This window comes from Setaria italica, chromosome II (genome assembly GCF_000263155.2).
Source record: "Setaria italica strain Yugu1 chromosome II, Setaria_italica_v2.0, whole genome shotgun sequence".
In the NCBI taxonomy this organism is placed as follows: domain Eukaryota; kingdom Viridiplantae; phylum Streptophyta; class Magnoliopsida; order Poales; family Poaceae; genus Setaria; species Setaria italica.
In genome coordinates, this window is record NC_028451.1 from 8,489,349 (window position 1) to 8,512,012 (window position 22,664).

The 22,664-nt window shown below is 42.1% G+C and overlaps 2 protein-coding genes across 5 annotated transcripts; both read left to right on the plus strand.

Annotated features, from left to right (window-relative positions):
* Nucleotides 1-6,337: 6,337 nt before the first annotated feature.
* LOC101756686 (serine carboxypeptidase 1-like) lies at nucleotides 6,338-8,202 on the plus strand. 4 transcript variants are annotated; one of them, XM_004955816.4, is made up of 6 exons: nucleotides 6,338-6,497; nucleotides 6,783-6,852; nucleotides 6,930-7,195; nucleotides 7,283-7,408; nucleotides 7,525-7,627; nucleotides 7,761-8,202. In XM_004955816.4, the coding sequence occupies exons 3-6, from the start codon at nucleotides 7,034-7,036 to the stop codon at nucleotides 7,832-7,834; spliced, it is 465 nt and encodes a 154-aa protein (XP_004955873.1). In that variant the 5' UTR covers nucleotides 6,338-6,497; nucleotides 6,783-6,852; nucleotides 6,930-7,033; the 3' UTR covers nucleotides 7,835-8,202. The 4 variants fall into 4 exon arrangements, with proteins under 4 accessions (XP_004955873.1, XP_004955875.1, XP_022679794.1 ...); XM_004955818.4 differs by having other exon boundaries at nucleotides 6,937-7,195; XM_022824059.1 differs by having other exon boundaries at nucleotides 6,783-7,195.
* Nucleotides 8,203-18,241: 10,039 nt separating this feature from the next.
* LOC101758174 (cytochrome P450 87A3) lies at nucleotides 18,242-22,367 on the plus strand. The gene is made up of 9 exons (XM_004955820.2): nucleotides 18,242-18,563; nucleotides 19,192-19,516; nucleotides 20,471-20,527; nucleotides 20,720-20,971; nucleotides 21,110-21,199; nucleotides 21,314-21,392; nucleotides 21,610-21,716; nucleotides 21,794-21,924; nucleotides 22,015-22,367. Exons 1-9 carry the CDS (start codon nucleotides 18,349-18,351, stop codon nucleotides 22,127-22,129), a joined length of 1,371 nt encoding a protein of 456 aa, XP_004955877.1. The 5' UTR covers nucleotides 18,242-18,348; the 3' UTR covers nucleotides 22,130-22,367.
* The last annotated feature ends 297 nt before the right edge of the window (nucleotides 22,368-22,664 follow it).

Consider the following 22,664-nt stretch of genomic DNA (forward strand, 5'->3'; position numbering starts at 1 on the left):
CTCAGGTTATCAGCCTGAAGTTCCAGTTCTGCAATAGCTACTTGGCTCGTCGCCTGGTACGAATTCTGAAGGATCCATAAACCTGATGAAATCTGGCCGTGCGACGACCATAAGTACACAAGCAGGATGAAGTCATTGAATTCAAGCGAACAGCCGAACAGTAGTCAGTAGACACGATTCAGAATCCCACTTGTCATAGTGCCCACAGCCCACATGGGAAAACACCGAGGAAAATGGAGCGATACTTATTCCTGAAGTGTAATATCACGTTTCCAGTCACTACAGCTGAATGCTGCGAACTACTACCAACAAGGTTAGCCTTCGACGGCGAGATCGGCGCCGCAGGACCGGGCAGCCGCAGCGCCCGAGCCCAGGCGGCACGCTCAGCGCATCCCCCCGCAGGCCCCGCACGGCAGCCTCGCCGCGGGGAGGAGGCGCTGCGCCGGGCCGGAAGGAGGGGCGGCGGCGGCGGCGGTAACGCGTGATTTTTTTTTTTTTTAGGGGGGGCGGGGAGGAGGGGGTTAACGCGTGAGTGGTAGTGGTAGTGGCAGCGAGCAAGCGCAGCGCGGTTGTCGCTGCAACTGGGCCGGCTCATCCGGTCCGCTCGTCCGGAGGGGCCGGATCGGCTTGCTAAAACCGCCCCGGATTTTTTTTGGCCACCATTGTGTTTTCCGCTTTTCCAACCGATAAATGGTCATCTCCAAAGAACGAAATAGGGCGGGAAATCTCTCTTCTTACTGATACACGTCATCACCGTCTATTTGGAGCTCCTGTCAATTTTCAGCAATCCCATATCCTGAACGGCCCATCTCCTGAACAGCAGTGCTTCTTTTAGACTAAGCCCGCTATAGCTAGATCTCTCGGAAACACCCTACTCCGGTTAAGGCATTGTGGTACAGTCGGAGGGATAAAAATCACTTTCCTCTTCGCATCCGGCCCCTCCTCACAGCCGCAGCGGTTGCTGCCTCCCTCCTTGCAGCTGCGCCCACGTAGACAGCGAGGGTGAGGCAATGCCTAGGCAAGCACGGTGGAAGCCTCCGCATCTCCTGCCGCTACATCGACGCAAGGGGTGTGCATGGGTGGGTTTGGACAGATCTTGTTCAAATTTCAATCCACCCATGATGGAATCGTTTAGATGGTTTTGGATTGGGTGGCTCTCTCGTGGGTTACATGAGTAACATTTAAGTTAGATATAGACAGTAACAGGTAACAGCCGGTGGCATATTGCTTTTATCTTCACGCTTGCCGGGCCGGTTGCACGCCACCGCCGCTGCTGTCACCGCGCGCATGGCTGCTAATTGTTGCATGTTGCCGTGGTCGAGCCTCCGCTCCACCACCGGAACCACGAATTACATTGGCGGCCTAAAATCGTCAAGGTAAAGCAAAGCCTGTCAAGCATAGAGAGCCAATAAAACTAATATACTTGGCAGCTATAATTATTTCTTTGGCCATTTAGCCGTCAAGGTAACGTCCAAAATTTCAATGCGCCATGCGTCATGGAAAGGGTACACCCGCCAAGTAAACATCTTTTCTTAGATGCCGTCCTTTTCCTTGGCTGCTTTCGACTGCCAAGTAAGCTCCTTTTCTTGATTGCCGTTGACAGCCAAATAAACTCTTTTCCTTGAATTCCTTCGACTGCCAAGAAAGCTCCTTTCCTTGGCTGCCTTCGCCAAAGAAGCTTCTTTTCTTAGCTACTTTGGGCAGTGTTGGTGTTTTATACCCGGCAACCTACCAAGGGAGTACCCGAGGTAGTCGATTTGTCGGTGGGGGATCACCAGACCTGGAACTCGAAGGTAAAAGGGAGGACACAAGACACGGATTTATACAGGTTTGGGCCGCCGGAGTAGCGTAATACCCTACGTCTTGTTGTGTATTGCGCCCTGCGCTTGGGTATTGAGTAGCCTAGTTATTGGCTATCAATGATGGTTCTACCGATCTAGGTACCCCTGCCCTCCTTTATATACTCCAGGGGGCAGTATTACTAGTCAGTTTACAAGGAGGAGTCCTAGTAGGATTGCGTGGAATCCTAGTAGGAGTCCATCTTCTTCCTTCCTTGCGAGTACTGGGGATCTATCCCCGACAAGCTCCCGAGCGCTTCATAGCCGAATGCAGCAGTCTTCGAGTACTTTTAAAATCCTCGGCAAGTAGTTTTGGTACTCTTCGAGTACTTTATTTGGCTGAATCTTCAAAGTTTCTCAAAGCTGCCATGAGGCTATGGTGTGCTCAATGATCATGTTGATATTGTAGTCTTCATATATGGAGGGCGGCGAAAGTTGCACTCCATATGGAGTAGCCCCCGAGCCTTAGATTGAATCGTACAATCAGACTGAGGGTCAAAATCTTGAATCTTCTTTCAGCTTGAAAAAATCTTAGGCGGTAGCTTATCAGCTCCCGAGCCTTGAATTGATTGAATAATCACCTTGAATCTTCACTCAAGTCATCATCCGTGTAGTCTTGCGACGTCAGCCCCCGAGCTTATGCGCCAGGTGAGCCGTAGGAGCCACGTCGAGTAATTGGTGCTTAGCCCCCAAGCTTGGAAGCTAGCTGAGCCATTGGAGATATCCCGAGTAGTAAGTGGTGCTTAGCCCCCGAGTTCGGGAACTAGCGGATCCACCAGAAGTACGTCCTAGTACTGATTGGTGCTTAGCCCCCGAGTTTGGGAACTAGTCTGTGCCTTTGGAGGTACACTTAGCGTCTTAGAGCGTCGTCACCGAAGTTTGATTTGAAATAAAAGATGCGTATATTATGTAGCATATTTGTAGAATATTGAACTTACTGAAATTTATTCAGTGATCAATAAAAATATTGTGTCATGCTCTTATTTCGGCTATATCTCTCCCGAGTAGTTAGCCTGTTACGTTTAGACTCTCGGTCCCTATTTAGCCGCAGCCACTGCGTGTGTGAGATCTGTCTCGTATACGTGTACGGGCACTGCCATTTGCACAGCTGAGATTTTTGTCTCGTGTATGTGTGTTGGCACTTAGGCGTGACAGGTGCGCCTGAGGCTTTCATGAATTAAGGCATTTTCTGCTCAAGGAGATTATCAATGGCTAAGAGAAGATAAAAGTAGTCAGCATTATGACAAAAAGAGAGCGCTGTTGTGCTTAAGAGTTTACTGCCCTCCGGCGAGTAGTCGGCAAAGTGTAGCTCTAGAGGGTAATTCCCGTCGAGAGACGTACACAAAAAGATAGTCGGCGTAGTCGGCGTGTTGCCTTGCATGCGGTGAACAAGTCCAAAAATAATTAGAAAAATGACTTAGCTTGATTCGTGGACGATTGTGGACGAAGCCGTGACGGTCGTTGATAAAACCACGATGGTTGTTGATGAAGCTGACTAGTCGGAGTTGATTCCAACTAGTTGTCAACGATGTGAAATTTGCCCCGACTAATTTTTTAGTCGAGACGAGGAGTCAAAGTAGATCGTCCTCGACTAGTTTTGTAGTCAAGACGAGTAGACAAAGTAGTCGTTGGCGACTCGATACGGATGAACAGGTAGTCGAGGTTGTCGTCGATGAAGCCACGATGGTTGTTGGTGAAGTCGGCTAGTCGGAGTCGATTCCGACTAGTTGTTGACGATGCGAGGCCTGCCTCGACTAGCTTTCTAGTCGAGACGAGTAGTCGGAGTAGTCGTTGGCGTGTATCATAGTGAAGTTGAAGTAGTCGTCAGTGAGTTTCACGACATAGTTGGAGTAGTCGCCCGTCCTCGACTAGCCTTGTAGTCGAAGGAGTAGTTGAAATAGACCGTCCTCAACAAGTAGTCGAAGTAGTCCGTTCTTGACTAGTTTTGTAGTCGAAGCGAGTAGTCGAAGTAATTGTTGGTGAGTTGATAGAGCCATGTGCAATTGAGTCGTAGTGCCCTGTACGTCTTCGATGTACATCAAGCGAAGATCTTGTTGCTTAATTTCACAAATTTGCTTTCACGGAAAAGGATGAGCCGCATGGGACAGCTATCTCTGCCTCGATCCGCACGTGGGTGTAACAGACGTTTATTCACAAGGCTCTGTAATGTGCCGTGATGTTGGAGTATTTCTCTGACAGGGGGCAGAGCACATTGCGTGCAATGCTTGAGTAGTTCTGCATGTGCCGTGATTTTAGAATCTGACGGGACAGATGCAATTTGGAAACCAATTGGAATCGGAATCCGACCATGAGACGATCTCGCTGCCGCGGCACAATTCAGAGCCGTACTCCACCTTGGACCTCGAGTGAAAGAATTGCATTGGCTAGCTGATCGATTTGGATGCGGAGTCCAGGTAGTTGATTTCATGGCCGCGCGACGAATCCAGACGAAGCCCACGGCGAGGCCGGCGGTGTTGCTACGTCGAATATCCAGACGAAGCCCACGATGAGGACGACGGTGTTGCTACATCGAATATATTGATCTTGATGATGGAGGGTTCTTCAAGCTCGTCTAATGATCTCGACGATCACCCCTACCTGGCACGCCAGCTGTCGGTATTTTATATCTGGCAACCTACCAATGGAGTACCCGAGGTAGTCGATTTGTCAGTGGGGGATCACCGGACCTGGAACTCGAAGGTAAAAGCGAGGACACAAGACACGGATTTATACAGGTTCAGGCTACCGTAGTAGCGTAATACCCTACGTCCTGTTTGGGGTGTTGTGTATTGCGCCTTGCGCTTGGGTGTTGAGTAGTCTAGTTGTTGGCTATCGATGATGTTTCTGCTGATCTAGGTACCCTTGCCCTCCTTTATATACTTTAGGGGACAGGATTACTGGTCAGTTTACAAGGAGGAGTCCTAGTAGGATTACGGTGGAATCTTAGTAGGAGTTCATCTTCTTCCTTCCTTACGGGTACTAGAGATCTATCCTCGACAGGCAGCAAAGAAATTTGTTTTCCTTGGTGGCTTTCGACAGCCAAGTAAATTTGATTTCTTGGCAGTAGCATCCCGCCACTTTAAACTTTTTGCTTGGCAGTTCAGAACACCCAAGTTAATTAGCCAAGAAAATAGCTGCACAGAACCAATAGAATATAAATAGGATCAATGTTTCGACAGCCACGATTCAAGTCCATTTAGCAACAACAATATGGAGATCCTATATCCAACATCCATTTGCTCGTTACGTTACAAGTCCATTTTGCATAGAGCAAACATGTCAGCACTAAATCTGCATACATATAATCTAGATGGCACTATTGTATCATGCCTACATGTCATCATCTCACATGCACAAAATACATAAGCAAAAGCTGAGCTACACATCACATGTTAGCTTCTACCAAAATAGACCAAAAGAAATCTGTCGATCACTAGCTAGGAGTTGTCTGCATCAGTTAGGTCTTATGCCAATTCCACGTGCCCCCTTCAGGTCACAGTCAAGGTCACCACAACTACGTACCATCAACTATCGCTTTCGACGTACAGGTTTCTCGTCATCAGTCTCACCTTGTAGGCTGAGATGATCATCACCATTTCCTTGAAAGGAGCCATCATCACCATCATCGTTTGGTGTGGTGTATAGCCGTGCCAGGCCTCCCTAGCTATCGATCATCGAGGACAGATAGGTAGCAATTTTGATAAATGATACAAAGGTTTCACCATTTCACAGTCGCAAGAACAACTTTATAGTGTTTTCCCGCAGCTCTTCCATGGAATATGGAGTAGATATCATTCCAGATCTATCAGAAGAAACTCCGATCCATATTTTCTATCCCACCAAGGCACCAATATGATCAAAACGAGAGAAAAAATACATATGCTGGTTCACTCTACTAATATGCTAAATACTACCGATATGATCAAAACACAGTGGAGGACTCTACTTGATACACTGCTTCTCCTCCTCATGCTTTCTTGGTGTTTACCTTGGTCTCTTACTTGATATTACTATTATGAAGAAAAACGATCAAAACACACTGGACATCTCAGTTGCCACGTGTAACGCCCCGCATTTTCATGCCAGCTTAAGGATAATTATCCAACAAAGCAACGCTTCCTCCAATAATGATCCTAATCAGAGTGATGCAACAGAACAATAGTTAGGACTTTACATTGTTCGTTACATTTCATCATAAAAGAGCCAACTAATATTATCTAAGAAAAAGAAAATAACAACTTTATTGGGTTTACCTATCTAATATTTATCCTGCACTAGTGATGTGGCACCTTTTTAATACGGCAACATATCATGTGCAAACCAACCAACCTGTGCAAACTTGGAAACTAACAATCAGGATCACTAGATGCTGATCCAATGGATGGGGTGAAAGGTGGGACGATTTTGCGCTTAAGCCCCCCCCACCTGCCAGCCTTTTTTCCAAAAACCCCCCGGCGATTCTAACTCCACTCCTCCTCCTGTTTCCCCATCACCCCGTGCCTTTCCTTCCATTTCACCCAGGCCACCGCCACGCGAAGGGATCGCCCGTGCACCCGGCGCCGCCCCTGTCCATCACCGCCCGCATGCTCGCCGTCGCCGCCCATGGCCCTCAGCGCCGCCCCTGTCCCCCGCTGCCGCCCTGACGCTCGCCTCGCCCAGGTTCTCATCAACCTCGTCCGTCCCCTGCCCACCTACCCATAGTTTGCACTTCTCCTTCTCCCCATCTGCGTGTTTGTTTCCGCGATCTGATCTGATTAGTACGCGTTACTGCTCTAGCTATTCGTCGATTTGATTATCTGCGACGCTTGCGCTGGTGTCTGAATCTGTTAGATACGGATCCAACTATACAAGTAGCTAACTGTTGTGTTTGATTTCTGATTTGTTTTTTTTTCCTGTACGGATATCGATATGGATGCGTCATGGAAAAAATTATCGGGATTTCAGGCGAAGAAGGACCTGACGGAGGTCACCCACAAGGTCTACTTTGATATCAAGATTGATGGCAAGCCCGCAGGTTTGCAAGCTGTGTTGTCATAATTTGATAAAGAATTCAAATGAAGCATTATGACAAGCATGATTTGAGAGTACCAGCTTTCAGGAGCATGGAACAAGGGGAAATATAGGAGGATGGAGCATGATTCGAAGCTTTCAGTACCCTCTGGCTTTCAGGAGCATGATTTGAAGCTTTCAGGAGCATGGAACAAGGGGAAGCTTTCAGTACTAGCTTGTGCCTTCTGAATCTGGAACTGATGCTGCATCCTCTGTGGCTTTCTCGTTCAGGACCATTCAACTTTGAGTCAGGAGGGTCAGCTGGAAGCCTGCCAAAGCTTCATCGCAACCCGTACAGCTGGTCCAAGGTTGGATCTATTTACATAATGTAAGTGCAGAAACTATCTGTTCTTCAATAATCTTAACGAGAATTGCGTTGTTCCATTTCGTTTCAGGTGTCTAGTGTGATATACTTGGACTCCCCTGCTGGTGTTGATCTGTCATACGCGAAGGATAAGTCCAAACCTTATACAACTGGCGACCTTCAAACTGCTCATGATTTGCATACTTTTCTTCTCAAGGTATATCGTATTCGTATATGTAGAGGTTCATCATGTTGGTTCTGGATATTTATCATCTTCTTGAGGAACAAAAACCTGAGTTCTTTCTCTCTTCTTTTTTCTTTTACTCTTAACAGTGGTTTCAGCTCTACCATGAGTTCCTGACAAATCCATTTTACATAGCTGGTGAATCATATGCTGGGATTTATATTCCTACCCTTTCACATGAAGTTGTCAAAGGTGTTGACTTTTTTTTTTTGAAGAATAGGTGTTGGCTTTTTTTTTTAAGAATAGGTGTTGGCTTTGGGATGTAATCGTGCTTAAAAGCTACTAATTGTTTTTATATTCTTGTTGCTAACAAAATATTCCACAGGAATTCACGAAAGAGTCAAGCCAGCTATAAACTTTAAGGTTAAGAGATCTTCTAAAATTATTCCTGCTGCGTGAGAACACTAAACGTGGTTACCAAGGAAATCTAAGGTTAAATGTTTTATGACGTGAGAACACTAAACGTGTTTTACCAAGGAAACGTGAGATGAAGCCTGAAGCCATCCGAAATTGAGAAGCCGATTATTGTTGACCATAGTGAACTACTTTGTAACAGCAGTCACTATTATTGTTGTTGCTGTTCCTGAAGGGCTGCCTCTAGCTGTTACTTTGAGTCTTGCATTTGCTATGAAATTAGTGATTCATTAGCAATCTGAATGTACTCTGTGTAAGGCAGTAATATGTGTAATGACTGACTTATGTGTAAGGATGTAAATGCAATGATATTTATGCAAATGCACTGATGAAATAAATTGCAGTGGACTCCATGTTCATGTTGTATAATGATATATGCTCTATGATGAAAGTGTTTACAAGCAGCATTCCAAAAAGTCTTCAATGGGTCCATGAACTTGAAATATCACTCAACAAGCATTCCAAAAGGTCTTAAATGATTACATGAACTTGAAAAATCAGCCAACAACATTGTTTGGGCAATTGCGTGCATCATGATCCCCTACTTGCTTACATTTTCCACACGTCCGTTTACCTTTACCCTTGCTTCCAACCTTCATCTCCTTGCTCTTCTTAATTCTTTTGCATCTCCCTTTGGACTTGATATCATTTGGTGGATGTATCTCGACTTCATTTGGAATTTTACTGCCAAGGAAAGATTCATACTCATCTTGTTTATTAACTCTCGTAGCAGGCGTGATCTTTTGGAGAGGTTCTACTAGGTTGCATAAACTAGAAAATAAAAAGTCCATCCCTTGTTCAGAGTTCTTGGCCATTTGGATAAGATCTTCAAACTGGTTGCGTGAATCTGAAATCTTTTTCCGCATTGCCACCTCCATAGGATCTTCAGGCTTTTCATCCAGCAGGTTACCTTCTTCATCAAAGAATAGTTCCCTGTAAAATTGAATATCTGATCAAGACTATTCTACAAAACAGCTATAGAAAAAAAAATTATACAATACAAACCTTTTACATCTTTTCTCCCATCTCTTCATAATATAAATCGATGGTATCTCATTTTTCTTCTCGGCTCTAAGCACTTGTATGATATGACGGCACGGGATGCCATAGGACTCATATAATTTACAGGAGCACCTACCAAACATGTCTGACTTGTTCAACTGAACCACTCGCTCTTTTCCAGATAGACTGCTGATGGTGACAATTTTTATATCGTCACACTCTGTAATGCCTTGAATAATGCAATGGTCTCTTGCAGCTACGATTTGTTCCTGAAATTTACTAAAAATTTCATGTGTATATATCACACTACATTGCTTCTCCATGGCCCATGGTGTCATTAATTTAGGAGTGGTGTGAAGACTTGCATTGTCAGCTTTCAACTCCTCTTGGCGCTGGCACTCCAATGCTGTGTCAAACCTTAGCCAAAACTCAACAAAGGTCAATTTTCGATGAATGAAACGGTTAAAAAAAGAATTTGCACTCTCCGATCGTGACGTAGTCCTAAGGATTCCTGCTAGAGGTATGTCCATAAAGTATGCTGGAATCCATGATTGACGCATGGCAAACTTTGTGGAAAACCAATCATTTCCCATGAGTGCAAAATCTGTTATGATAGAATTCCATTGTGACTCAAAATCATCTGAAGTCTCGGAGCCTCAAACACACGTGTGCAGTCTATCCCAGAACTGTTCATCCTCTCTTATAGAGGGTCCGACCTTCTCAGGTACCTTTTCCATGATATGCCACATGCAAAGTCTGTGAGTTGTATCCGGTAGAATCTGAGCAATAGCAGCCTTCATGCTCGCATCTTCATCTGTTATGATTAGATGAGGTGCTACTCCACGCATAGCCTTAAGAAAGGTGTTAAACAACCATACATATGATTCGATCTTTTCATTTGCCAAGAATGCTGCCCCTAGGAAAACACTTTGCAAGTGATGATTGACTCCAGTAAATGGTACAAAAATCATGTTATATTGGTTAGTAGTGTATGTTGAATCTACCGAAACCACATCACCAAAAACACTATAGTTTTTCCTGCATAAGGCATCTGCCCAAAACACACGAACAAGTCGTCCTTGTTCATCCACCATAAAGTCATAAAAGAAGGCAGGATTTACTTCCTTCTTTCGCTCAAGTTGTGCCACAAACATTTGTGCATCTGCATCCTTGATTTTGCTCCTGAGGTCACGGTAATAGTTTTGTAAATCCCTCAACGTGCACCCAACATTCTGAAATCCACCCTCACTTACATGGAGAAGTCTATATGCCTGTGAGGTGCCAATGCTGGCCTTATGACAACTGAACAAAGTACTCTTTGATCTCTCACTAACATTACGGTTGGATCTTAGCAAATGCCTCTTATCTGGTGACACAAAACCATGGCTGTGCTCCTCAACCATTGAAGCTATTTGATACTTCTTGTCACTGCAAAGCTTGACAACAATATGTGCCTCACAACCACATCTGGTTTCCATCACATTATGTGTCTTTCTCTTTTTTCCGGATTCGTCAATAACATTTTTTACATTCTCCTTTCTGTACCCTTCCCTTGAACAATAATACCGCTTGAATAATATTTCATCATTTTGCTTCTTGTGCTGACCAACACGAACAGAGAAACCAGCATCATGTGCATATGATTTGTAAAATTTCTCCACATCTGTAAGTGTATCAAACGTCATTCCAACCACAGGCTTCAAATGATTCATGGTGGCAGCCTCAAAATTTCTTCCTGTAAGTCCGGCGACGGCGGGATCAACGGCGACGGCTTTAGAGAGGGTGTCATTCCCTGTCCATGACTGCTGCAGCTCTTGCTGCTGTCCGCCGTCCATGCCCGTTCGTTGTCCATAACTTGACGCGTCATTCCCTGTCAATGTCTCGCCCAAGCCGGTGTCCATGTCGTGGGCGGAGCTGCACGTGGCCATGCTGCTGTCGCCGTCGTTCCGCATCGTCGCACCGTCCGGGTACATTCTCCTGCAAGATAGCAAGGCAAACACAAGGTCACGAGATGGAGTAGCAGATCAAACGAAAAGGAAATCGGGCACACTAGCGGAACGATAAAAAAAACCAGGTGAGTTACTTTTGTGCTGCTGGAATCAACGTTGGCAACGTTGGCCAATAGTTTAAAAAAGGAATCAACGTTGGCCAGTAGTTTAAAAAATGAACTCACCTGGCGGGACTCGCGATGGCTGGCAGGACTCACGATGGCAACGATGGACCTGCCTGGCGGCAATCGGGCATCGGAAACTGTTAGCGGAGGGAGAAGGGGTGGCGGTAGGACACGGGCGGCGGCGGGACACGGGCGCTCAGCGGCGGGACTGGCACCGGGCGCACGGCGTGACGGGTGTGGCGGCGGCCTGCCCAGTGAAACGCCTAGGGCGATGGGGAAATAGAGGGCAGGGGTTTTTTGGAATAAAGGCTGGCAGGTGGGGGGGCTTAAGCGCAAAATCGTCCCACCTTTTACCCCATCCATTGGATCAGCATTTAGTGGTCCTGATTGTTAGTTTCCAAGTTTGCACAGGTTGGTTGGTTTGCACATGATATGTTGCCTTTTAATACATCCATCTCATTTTTATATGAAGGGGGAGTACATAAGTACTCAACAAGTATATAATAAATCAAATGAAATGCATGTCTAAATCATTTTCATCTCCATTCTCCAATATAAATTATTTATCAAAATTGGCATATTTTAGAAAAGAGTTATTAATAAATCTACTATTCACCCATATAGTATGATCCCGTAGCCTCCATATATACTAGGAGACATGACGTGAATCACGATTTAACCCTGCACAGGTTTGTATCACTTTACCATGGTTACCCTACCAATATGCCGTCGCATTTCTGAGATGCGACTCATATGGTCAAAATACTGAGCTTTCCCCACTTCCGTATATTATGGGGGCATTTGGTTCCCTTTGCTTATTTTTAGCACGTGTCACATCGAATGTTTAGATACTAATTAGAAGTATTAAACGTAGACTATTTACAAAACCCATTACATAAGTGGAGGCTTGTCGTTGTCAAGATTAGCGGATCAAGACTACGGCTAGTAAATTTCTTTTATACGCGTAAGGCTTCGGATGGTGGCGTGAGAGGACACGGGGTTAGACTGGTTCAGGCAAGGAAGCCCTACGTCCAGTATGAGGAGCTGCTCGTGTTACTCACGCAAGGTCTGTAGTAGGGGTTACAAACAGGCGAGAGAGGGAGCTGGTCCCAAGTCTCTTGGGTGTGCACTAATGCTCGTGAGGAGAGTGAGTGCGTTCTGGTGGCTTTAGAGTCCTCCTGGTCTCGGGGCCCCTGGTTCTCCTTTTATAGAGCAAGGAGGGTACCGAGGTGTTGACGCCAGATTTTGACACATATGGAATCGGCGTCAAGGGAAGAAAGAATTGGATGATGCGGCAGATTAAAAGGTCACGACTGGGAATCGGCCGATTGGTGCTACAGTTGGGGATCGACCGATTGGCGCTACAGTGTTTTGGCGGACGGAGTTGGTGGAGATCGGCCGATTGGAAGGCTGGAGTGATTGGTCCAATATGGGCTTAAAGTGGATCAGAGAAAGAAGATAGAAAAAGATTGGCCTGTGGGAGTACAATAACCAACTCCGATACGAGTTGTGTTTGTAAATATTCGTTTTCGTTTAAGATTAGAGATATATCCTAGTCGGTTAGGAAATTGGTTGTAACAGGCTATAAATAGCCATCCTCAGAGATTTGTAAACAACACATCAATCAATACAAACAAATCTACTTTTTCATCGTACTTTACTTTCAAGTCGGCGACTTCGCCAATACTTTTCTTCTTTCACGAGTTCGTACGGGTTGGCAGGGCTGCATCGAAATGATCTCCGGCCGATTCTGTAAGTTCCGTTTATCGAGTAATATCTAAGCTTTAACTTCGGGCGCATCGCTGTCGTTTCGTTTAGATTTATTCACTAGTTATCGATACTTACTAGAATTGTAGGTTTTATCTATTGTTCTAGTTTTATCACTAGTTATCCAGCTTGAGATTTGAACTGTCAGCTCTGTTATTGCTATTTTCATTCATCATTATCGCATAGCCGATTAGATCTATTTCAAGTGTTGCTTTAGTAGCTTTGTGTGGTTTACTCTAGTAGTTTTCTTCGCAATCGCTACGTGATTGTCGGCTGTATCATAGCCGATTATCTTAATATAGCAAATCGGCCAATTCGCTGATACGCTTTTCAAGATTGGAACCTTAGCCGATCGGAACCCTAGAATTTGACACGTTTTCTTCCTTGCCAATCAACAGGTCAGATTGGCTGGCACGCCACGCGAACCGCACCAGGGCGACCACCCGAACAGGAGCTAAGCAGATTCTCCCGGGTCGTGTATCCAACGCTGAGGGTCAATCGGTTGACTTTTAGCGCCAACAAGGGTTTACATATCGATGTTTCATGGTTAGTATTAATTTGACTAATCCTATTTAACTGAGTTTTCTAAATAAAACCTAATTTGAGTTATACCTCACTTTTGTAATTAAATTAATACCTTTGAAGCTTGTTTTCTAATAAAATCTAATTAGATCTACACTTTGGTTTCATAATAATTGTTCAATTGATTAATGTTTATTCAATTTGCTTTCAAAATAAAAGTTACATAGGCTACATCTCGAGTTTTCTTAATTAAATATTAATTTGGCTAATGTAAATATCAATATGTTTTTGAATTGTAATTTGGTTAGTTCAGCAAGAATCATAAAGTTATGTGCTTAGATGTTCCCACATATGTTGTTTTCCCGAATTAAATGTATAAAGTGGTATAAACTATACATGAAAATTTGTAACTAAAATGTGAATAAGCTTTACTTTGTGTTTTCAAAATATAAATATAATGTGAGTTAATTCTAACAAAGGATATTTCTCTGAAATATCATCTACATTAATTTCTAATTTTAAAATGTATGGAAGCACATAATTCTCTTCTTTTATAAACCCAAATCTTTTGATAGTGTATCTTCTCAACCACAGCTTCATTTTCATCGGTTCTTGTTGTGTTAATCTTCTAAAATCGTACGCTATAGTTTAGCAACGTTGTTTCGCCATGTTTCATGTTTTTGATAATAAATATGATATGAATTTTGATTAATGCTTATTTACTCAGCTTTTCTAATTAAAAAACTAATTAGGTTTATACAACGATTTTCTATAAGCAAGTGTTAATATGATTAATACCAATGTGAATGAGTTTCTAATTATAAATTATCTAGTTCGATGCAACATATAAAGATATCGATTAGGTGCTATTGCATATAGTTAGTTTCCAAAGTTAAATGTTTAAATCGCATAATTTATACACGAATGTTTATAAATAAAAGTTGAGTAGGTTTTACATTGTCTTTTCAGATACAAATATAATTTGAATTAACTCTAACCTAGGTTATTTTCTAAAAGTATCATTTACATGTGTTTTTTAAATAAAAATAAATGTAGCATATAGCTCTTGTCTTTCCTTTACAATCAAAGTTTCCTCGATGGATGTATGTTTTCAATAATACCATCGTTCTTAGTGTTTTATGCGCCTTCGTGATCTTAGAATCAAGCCTTATCCTTTAGTACGTTCTTTTAAAGCTTTTCTTTGATTGGTGTATTGTTCTTAGTTGTACTTATTTATTTGCCTTGTATGGTTGTGCCAATGATTGCTTCGAGTGGAAGGATCACTGTTTGAAAGATTTGAAGATTAAGAGTTTCAAGAAAGCAAGAGCTGAAGAGCAGTAAGAGTAAATTTTTGTTGGAGAAAGGCAAGTGTCTCTAAGCATCCTTCTACCTGTGGTTTATTTTCAAGAATACCATGCATGCATTAATTGGAACATGGAGAACCACCTAGGAAAACAGTGCAACCACAATAACTACATGGCTCTGGTCTTGGCTAATTAATTAGAAACTCTAGTTTGTGGTAGCTTTACCTGAAAGTGGCAAGAGGGGGAGACAATAGTTGGTGTATAGCCAGGCCCTCAAACTGATTTGCTCTATGGTAGCTTCGCAGTTTGAGAGAGGTTTATGCATTGCGCTGATCATGAAACCTTAGCGAGCTATCCTTACTAGGGAATCTTTGTAAAGGCCTCGTAGCATCCCTATGCAATCACACCTTGGTAATGTGATAAGTGCCTACTTTGCACAGCATGGTTGGGTCTAAAGTTCTTTTGAAATTTTACGTGACTTGTGGTGAAAGTGTACAAAACTGATATATCAGCCATGCTCACGGTCAAGAGCGGCCTAGACACTCACATAATTAATAAATTTGAAGATGGACTTAAATCATTATTCTGGTTATTTCTTGTGGCCTTGCTGAGTACCAACCATAAGTGTACTTACCCTTGCTTACTGTTGCTTAGAAGAAGAGATTGCTATGAAGTTTGTTGAAGATAATGCTAAGTTCTAGGTGTACATGACCCCGTAGTCGATTGCCTGTGATGTTTGGAGCCTTCGTTTCTAGGATTAAGTTGTATATCTCTAATAAACTTTTTTTATTTATGAAACACTGTTACTTTTATTCACTGGTGATGTCACTATATGTATGAAACTTGATCCTGACATACATATAGGTAGCATTTGTTTTTTTTAACCGGGTGTGACACTTGATGAAGTTTCAACTGCAGTTCTTGACTTGCATTTCTCCCACGCTGGTCCTCCCCTTCCTACAAGTCTTGGCTGCTTGAATGGTTCTTCTTCTTGAATAGCCTGCTCTTTACTTGAACTCCTCTTGACTTGCCCCACAGACCATGATGCTAGCCGTGGGGTTGGATTGATGGTCTCTCATAAGCAAGGTTTGGTCTCTCATAAAGTGGTTCTTGATGTGCTCTGCTGCACGAAGGAACAAGGAGCTTATATTTTGTTAGCTCGGTGGGGGAATGCTCACTCTCTCTCCTCAGCCTTGTACCGAAAGCCTTTTGTTACTGATCTCTCTCTCTCCCCCTCTCCCCCCAAGCTGTTGTCTATCTCTAATTCGATGTTCGGTTTGCCATGCTCTTGCAGTCAACCTATGATTGGCTGGGAGAAAACTTGAGTCTCTCATTGGCTGACTAAAAGGGTTTTGCACTACTGTTGCTACAAGTTGGCCGGCTAGGTGCTCTGCATTTAGAAGTTCATGGCAGCGCCGCCTAGGTGCATGCACTAGTACAGAGTTGGTTGTATAGTAGAGAATGAGGCAAAAACGTAACCAAGATGTGTGTACTTGTTAACTTGTTACCCCCACTTTTTTGTGTGCAGGAAATATAATATCTTATATGATCATTGTTATTGTATGTAAAATGCAAAAGCACTGTATATCAATACATTTTTGTAATACTTATGTATATTCTTGTATTGTATACGCCTACTGTGGGAAAATTGAAAGCACTTGTTTTTTTATCCCTTAACAAAATGATGTTTAGCCATTTAATTACCAATTAAGATTTGTTAAAATTTCGGGGTGTTACATCCTATCACCCTTAGAAAAGATTTAGTCCCCGAAATCGAAAACTTGTCGGTGGAGGTATGTGGATCTATCACCCTTAGAAAGGATTGATCTTAGGTTAGGCAGACCGTGCCACACTACTGGAAAATTGACCTTTAATACTGGTCACAAACCCCCTTTAATACCCCTTTAATACCGGTTGTTCAACCGATACTACTAAATCGGTACTAAAAGGGGTCCTTTAGTACAAGGTGGTGTTATGACCTAGTACTAAAAGATCTAGAAGTTCTAGACCTTTTAGTACTAGGTCATAACACCACCCGGTACTAAAAGGCACCTTTTAGTACCGGGCGGTGTTACGACCTGATACTAAAAGGCTTTTGGGGACCCGCAAATTTGGACCCGGTACTAAAGCCTTTGGGGACCCGCAAATTTGGACCCGGTACTAATATTAAAATATGACTGGTACTAAGGCTTGGGACGAATGCTCATATTTCTAGTAGTGCCAAGAGTTTGATGGCACACATGTTAATTTTTTTATATAGTTTAGAACCAATATAGTGATAGGGTATTATGCCCTATCACCCTTAGAAAAAGGTTTGGTCTAGAACACCAAAGATTAACTGTGTAGATAGATAGAGATAGTGAGAGGGGTTGTTTGATATTTTGTTAGAGAATGTTTTGCCTCGGGAATTCACTTCTTACATCTGATTGGAACAGAGATGCCAAGAATTCAGTTAAGGATATAAAGATAACTTGAATATCCCTCATTTTATTTTGTACTTTAGCAGGTTTCCAGATCATATGGAGAAAACATGTGCTAAATACATAGTTTCGGGGATGGTGTAAGCTTAACTTCAGAGTGCTTGCTAGTGAAGCTTAAATAGCTCAAACAAGGTATCCTTTTGCTGGTGCTAACCTGAAAGATATACACACTTATATATGGTCTTGTGCAGATTATACAGAGATGGACTTGAGTTTTGAGCTTAATCAACAACCTTGTATGCAGAATGCGTTGGAAAGATCTTGCCAGAATAAGCGCCAAGGTGCATATGGTTACAAAGATGTGAGATGTGTACATGTATCCTAGACTGGGAATGTAAAATCTATACAGGTGCTTGTAAGTGGTTTCTTTTTTTTTTAGACTTATATTCTGTTGTTTCTTCTCGTGCTGCCGGGCACAGCACACAATTGTAACTTGGCAGTGACATTCCCTTTCTTCTTAAGATATTCCTTGTGCTCAGTCGGTCTTTGAGTAATTGCTAAAAGAAAACTTTATGCTTATGTTGGCAAGAGGACTTCCAGATCCATTTGAAGGATGGGTGAACTGCTGCATGCATGGCCTATAAGATGTTTGTAAGCTCTGCTGGAGGTGAACAATGAGTTTCCCCAGATATACACCCACGCATCAGGGTCATTCGTTAGGATTACCCCCTGTAGATCAAGCTCAAGCAACTGCAGTTGAACAAAGGCTTCAGCAGAGTTCTTTCAAAAAAAAAGAAAAAAACAAAGGCTTCAGCAGAAAGAGGCAGGTGGAAAAGTCTGCTGAGTTGTTGAGTCTGCACTGCTTTATGTAGTGTTATTCTAGGGTCCTTGACAAAGGAATGGAGATGGGGTAAACTAGCTTAGCCACTTGGTTGTTCCAGAGATAATCCCACAGAAGGTAGGTAGGACTTACCATCTTGTAGGTGAACTGTAGCTGCAATATCTTTATGAAGATCAAGCAACTTCAAAATATCTCTCCACCAGAAAGATGGTTTCTTTATATGACTGGGCAGCCTGTCATTATTGGCATAATGCAGCCAGTTATTTTCTGGTATAGACTTAATAATCACAGATAAACACGACGTAACTTTTGGACACATTATTGACACTACTTCATCCAACACCCATGCGTCTGACATTATCTGAACTTGTGTGGCAAAGAATTCAGGGCCAACTGGCAAATACATATTCTATTCCTCTATATAAGTTTCTCTAAGGATGTCTCAACTGCACGTTCAAAACAAAGCTAGTTAGAAAAAGCCTGAGTCTCTTGTCTGGAAACCCGGCCATATTGCTTGTAGCAGTAGCACCATGGTGAGTTTACAAGTTACATGTGCCAGCCTCTGTGCTGGTACGCTGTTGATTGCATGGTTGCTACACTGGGTATACAAATGGATGAATCCCCCATGCAAAGGAACTTCTCCACCTGGTTCTATGGGTTTACCTATTGTTGGTGAGAGCATTCAGTTCTTCAAAATCAGCTATTCTCTGGACATCCCAGATTTCTACAAGCTAAGACTGAAAAGGTGAGATATTCTGAACATCCCTTTTGCTTTCCTCCTCCGTGGTGTTTTTACCAAATGCACAGAACCAAATAAACCAAAAGCAGTGAAAATTAATAGTCTAAATTAATTCCAAGACACAACAATTGGCATACACAAATATACTCTGAAGTTAATTGTCTAAATTATAGTGCCCAAAACAATATTATTATTTAAGAGATGAAGGAATTAAGGAAGGTTATTATTTGGCACATGATGATGCCAACAATTTATTTTTTTTCAAATTATTGCTACTCTCAGACGACTTCCTTCTTCTTGGTATGCATATAAACACTAATCTCTAAGAATGAAATTCTTGCTATTGTTTAGAGTACATACGGTCTTGTGGTGTAAGTATATGTAGTTGTGCACACGTTATGCATTGTTGGACGCGATCTCTAGAGAAGCAATTATAAAAGAAAAGTATACATAAATTGTGCATTCATAGTTCTCAAAACCTTTTTGGGTTGTGGAGAAGCTCTTTTTATGAATGGAATATAAAAAGATTGTAATTTACATATATATAAAAGTAATTCAGGTACAGTAACCGGCCGGTGTCCGTGTCTGCGACCTACCCTTTCTATCATGCACTGATTCTTCTTGTGACTGTTAGGTATGGTCCGATTTTCAAGACAAGCTTGGTGGGACAGCCTCTTGTTGTTTCTGCAGATCCGGAGGTCAACAGGTTCATATTTCAGCAAGAAGGTAAGTTGTTTCGGAGCTGGTACCCTGAGGCAGCAAATATAATCATTGGCGAGGAGACTATCGATGGATTTCATGGCCCTCCCCACAAGTTCATCCGGAATTCCATTTATAAATTATTTGGCCTTGAATACCTCAAGCACAACCTTCTTCCTGAACTAGAGGCTGCCATAAGAGACAACTTTGCAGAATGGGCCACTAAATATGTCATTGATGTTCATGATAGCACCCCGGATGTAAGTGTGAAGCAAGACCCTTCTCTTTCGATAACTATTAGCTTGCATATAATTACAAGGAAAGGAAACCAGACCAGGCCCACAATTAAAGTGTTCCCCCTTATGTTTCGTTTGGTCAAGTTAAATTTTATATATGTATATTCTTCAGAATCAGTCCATGTTAGTGAATAGAAATTGTACAACTAGATTATTCATATTTTCAAAAGCGTTCATGCTCAGTTAATACTGAAATCATAATTGATATACCTAATGAGATCAATGGTCAAAGAGTATGTTTAAAGATTGAATAAAACGTGCCTGGGTTACTGAGCAGATGGAGTATTTAGGAGACTGGGCAAGCAATTAGTTTTATGTTTCCCTAACAGTATTAATACTTATTTCTCGGAAATGTCTTTTCTCCTAAGATTTGAAGAAGGAATATAGCCAATGGACTAAGACAGTTACACGCCATATTGAATGACTAAAAATAATCTGAAACTCCTAAACACCTTTGTACAATTAGAGTGCAATATTGAAATTGTCCGGCACGTGTTGAGGTCCCAATCCAACCGGCCGATCTTGTTGTTGTAGTTTTTTTTTGTTGTAATACCAAGTCTAGGTTTCATCTTCTTTTTAATATAATCGGTAGCTCTTCTGCCTGGTTCGTTTCAAAAAAAGATTAGATTGCAATATGCTATATTGAAATTATGGATAGCTGAAAACTTTGTAATAAGATAACGGCTGCATGTACTTTTGCAGAGGCTGGAGATGCCCCCATTTTCTTAAAAAAAATATATTGAAAGGTGATATGATAGTAATGAACATGTGTGGTGAAACCTTACATTATACAGTCCTGAAATGTGATTGATATGCATTTGTCGGATAATGATTATTGATCTGGTGGCCAAGAAGTTGGTTAACCTCGATCCCTCAGAGTCAAGAGAATTGACAAAGAACTACAGTGCATTTCTTCAGGGGTTGATATCATTCCCACTATATGTCCCTGGAACAACATTTTACCGATGCATGCAGGTAAATTATGTTGTTGACATTTTCTTAGAATATAATTATCTTGCAGAATGTAGCTATATCAGAAAAGTATTTAATGAGTTGGTTAATTCGTACGAAATTTCTACAAAATATTCAGATCTAGATAGATATCGCCTCAAAATATGGATTTTACCTTTATGATGTTTAAGTCCATTGGTGTTTTTTTGTCTAAAGGGAAGGAAAAATATGCAGAAGATAATGTCAGATTTGCTAAGCAAGAGGCTAACGAGACCAGATGTAAAGCATGGTGATTTTCTTGATCTAATTGTAGAAGAGCTTCAGAGTGGGAAGCCAACAATAGATGAAAAATTTGCTACAGATGCATTAGTTGCACTCCTGTTTACTAGCTTTGTAACATTGGCACCCATCCTCATCTTGGCATTCAAGTTTCTTGGGAACAATCCGAAAGTTCTCAAAGCTCTCAAGGTAGTACTGTAGTATGTCATCCTACATAAGTATGTAATATGTTGTTTTTCCTACTTCTAGAATAAGTACCAAGATCAGGATTTCACCCACACATCACATAATCAACATTGCTTACAAAGCGATTTCTCACTTCTTCAGGAGGAGCATGAAGCAATAGTGAGGAACAGAGGCGATGCAAATTCTGGGTTCACATGGGAGGAATACAAGTCACTAACATTCACAACTATGGTGATTTTACACTAAGCTATAGCATCATTATTTCCAATAATTTTTCCATATATGGTGCTTGATGTGCTGTTGGGACCTTCTTTTTTAACTTACGCCAGCTGATTCTGCATTAAGGTTGTGAACGAGCTTACCAGAATGAGTAACGCCACACCAGGGGTTTTCAGGAAAACTGTGACGGACGTGCAACTGAATGGTATATTTCGTATTTTTAAAAATGATTTTAGTTACATATATGGTTCTTCATAGGTAGGTAGGATGGACAAGAGCAGTGTAGGGGTTGCAAGCATAGGGGTATTTGGATTTGTGGTTACAATGAAGACACCCTAGCTTGCTTCTTGAGCTAGTGTCATTGCCTTTTGTTTTTGACAGGATAGTATACTAGTTCCTTATATTATCTCTCTGTAATGCAGGTTATACAATTCCAACTGGTTGGATGGTGATGGTTTGCCCCATGGCAGTTCATCTAAACCCGGAAGTTTTTGAAGACCCTCTCACCTTTAACCCATGGAGGTGGCAGGTGAGAAGTGGAGGACAAAATTATTCTTCTGCGTCAGTATTGCTCTCAATAAGAGATTAACAACTCTGCCAACGCAGGATGAGTCTCAACGGAGCACACTGTTGAAGAATTTTATGCCATTTGGCTTAGGCATACGGACTTGTCCAGCAGCAGATTTTAGCAAGCTTTTCACTGCAATTTTCCTTCATGTGTTGGTCACAAACTACAGGTAATTATTGACCTATCTATAACACTAGTTCCACACACATTGGTTAAGTTGCAGCATGTTGACAGGCGTGTACATGAACTGTCTGAACAGATGGAAGGAGATAAATGATGGGGAAGTGGCCCGCATGGGAGTGATCATTTTCCCAAATGGGTACAAAATTCAACTCCTCCGATCCCAAGGACCCGATCTACCATCAGTGTATTGAAGATACTATCTTGATATGAAACTGTAATTCCTGGATGCTTGTATGGTGTGAAAAAATGTGTACATGGCGCGTGTGCACCAAGATTGGTCTGTGGATGTCTCCAAATATTTATCCATTTATATGAATAAGAATTGTATGGGTAAACATTATTATTTTGTGTGTGCGTGTGCGTGTGTAAATCATGATTGTGTACGAATGCTACAAGTTCTTTTAATAAAAGCAGTTATTCTTATGTAAACCTGAGCTAAAGTTGCTCCACATGCAAGTATTGCAACATTTATGTAGTGTAAAGTTGACAAGTTACACATGAAGCCATCAGCAGATACCTACATATTGTGGGCCAAGTTCTTCTCTCCAATCCAGTCAAGCCCTCTGGAGATTGATATTCCCTCTTGTTGGTCAGACTTCTTTACTGGGCTGCTTGTTTCCCAATATCACTTTGATTGGGCCAAGAAGTTCCTTCTCTCCAAGGCATGGGACTTCCTGTCAACATCCCCAAATAGTGAAACGCTCCAATTTAGATTACCAGTTAAGT

Bases quoted from the DNA above. Each gene is read 5' to 3' on its own strand.
- LOC101756686 (XM_022824059.1), top strand. From the start codon at position 7,034: ATGGAACAAGGGGAAGCTTTCAGTACTAGCTTGTGCCTTCTGAATCTG. The intron at 7,196-7,282 runs GTTGGATCTATT...ATTTCGTTTCAG, and splicing joins ACCCGTACAGCTGGTCCAAG to GTGTCTAGTGTGATATACTT. The intron at 7,409-7,524 runs GTATATCGTATT...TACTCTTAACAG, and splicing joins TGCATACTTTTCTTCTCAAG to TGGTTTCAGCTCTACCATGA.
- LOC101758174 (XM_004955820.2), top strand. From the start codon at position 18,349: ATGGTGAGTTTACAAGTTACATGTGCCAGCCTCTGTGCTGGTACGCTG. The intron at 19,517-20,470 runs GTAAGTGTGAAG...GCATTTCTTCAG, and splicing joins TTCATGATAGCACCCCGGAT to GGGTTGATATCATTCCCACT. The intron at 21,393-21,609 runs GTATATTTCGTA...TCTGTAATGCAG, and splicing joins GACGGACGTGCAACTGAATG to GTTATACAATTCCAACTGGT.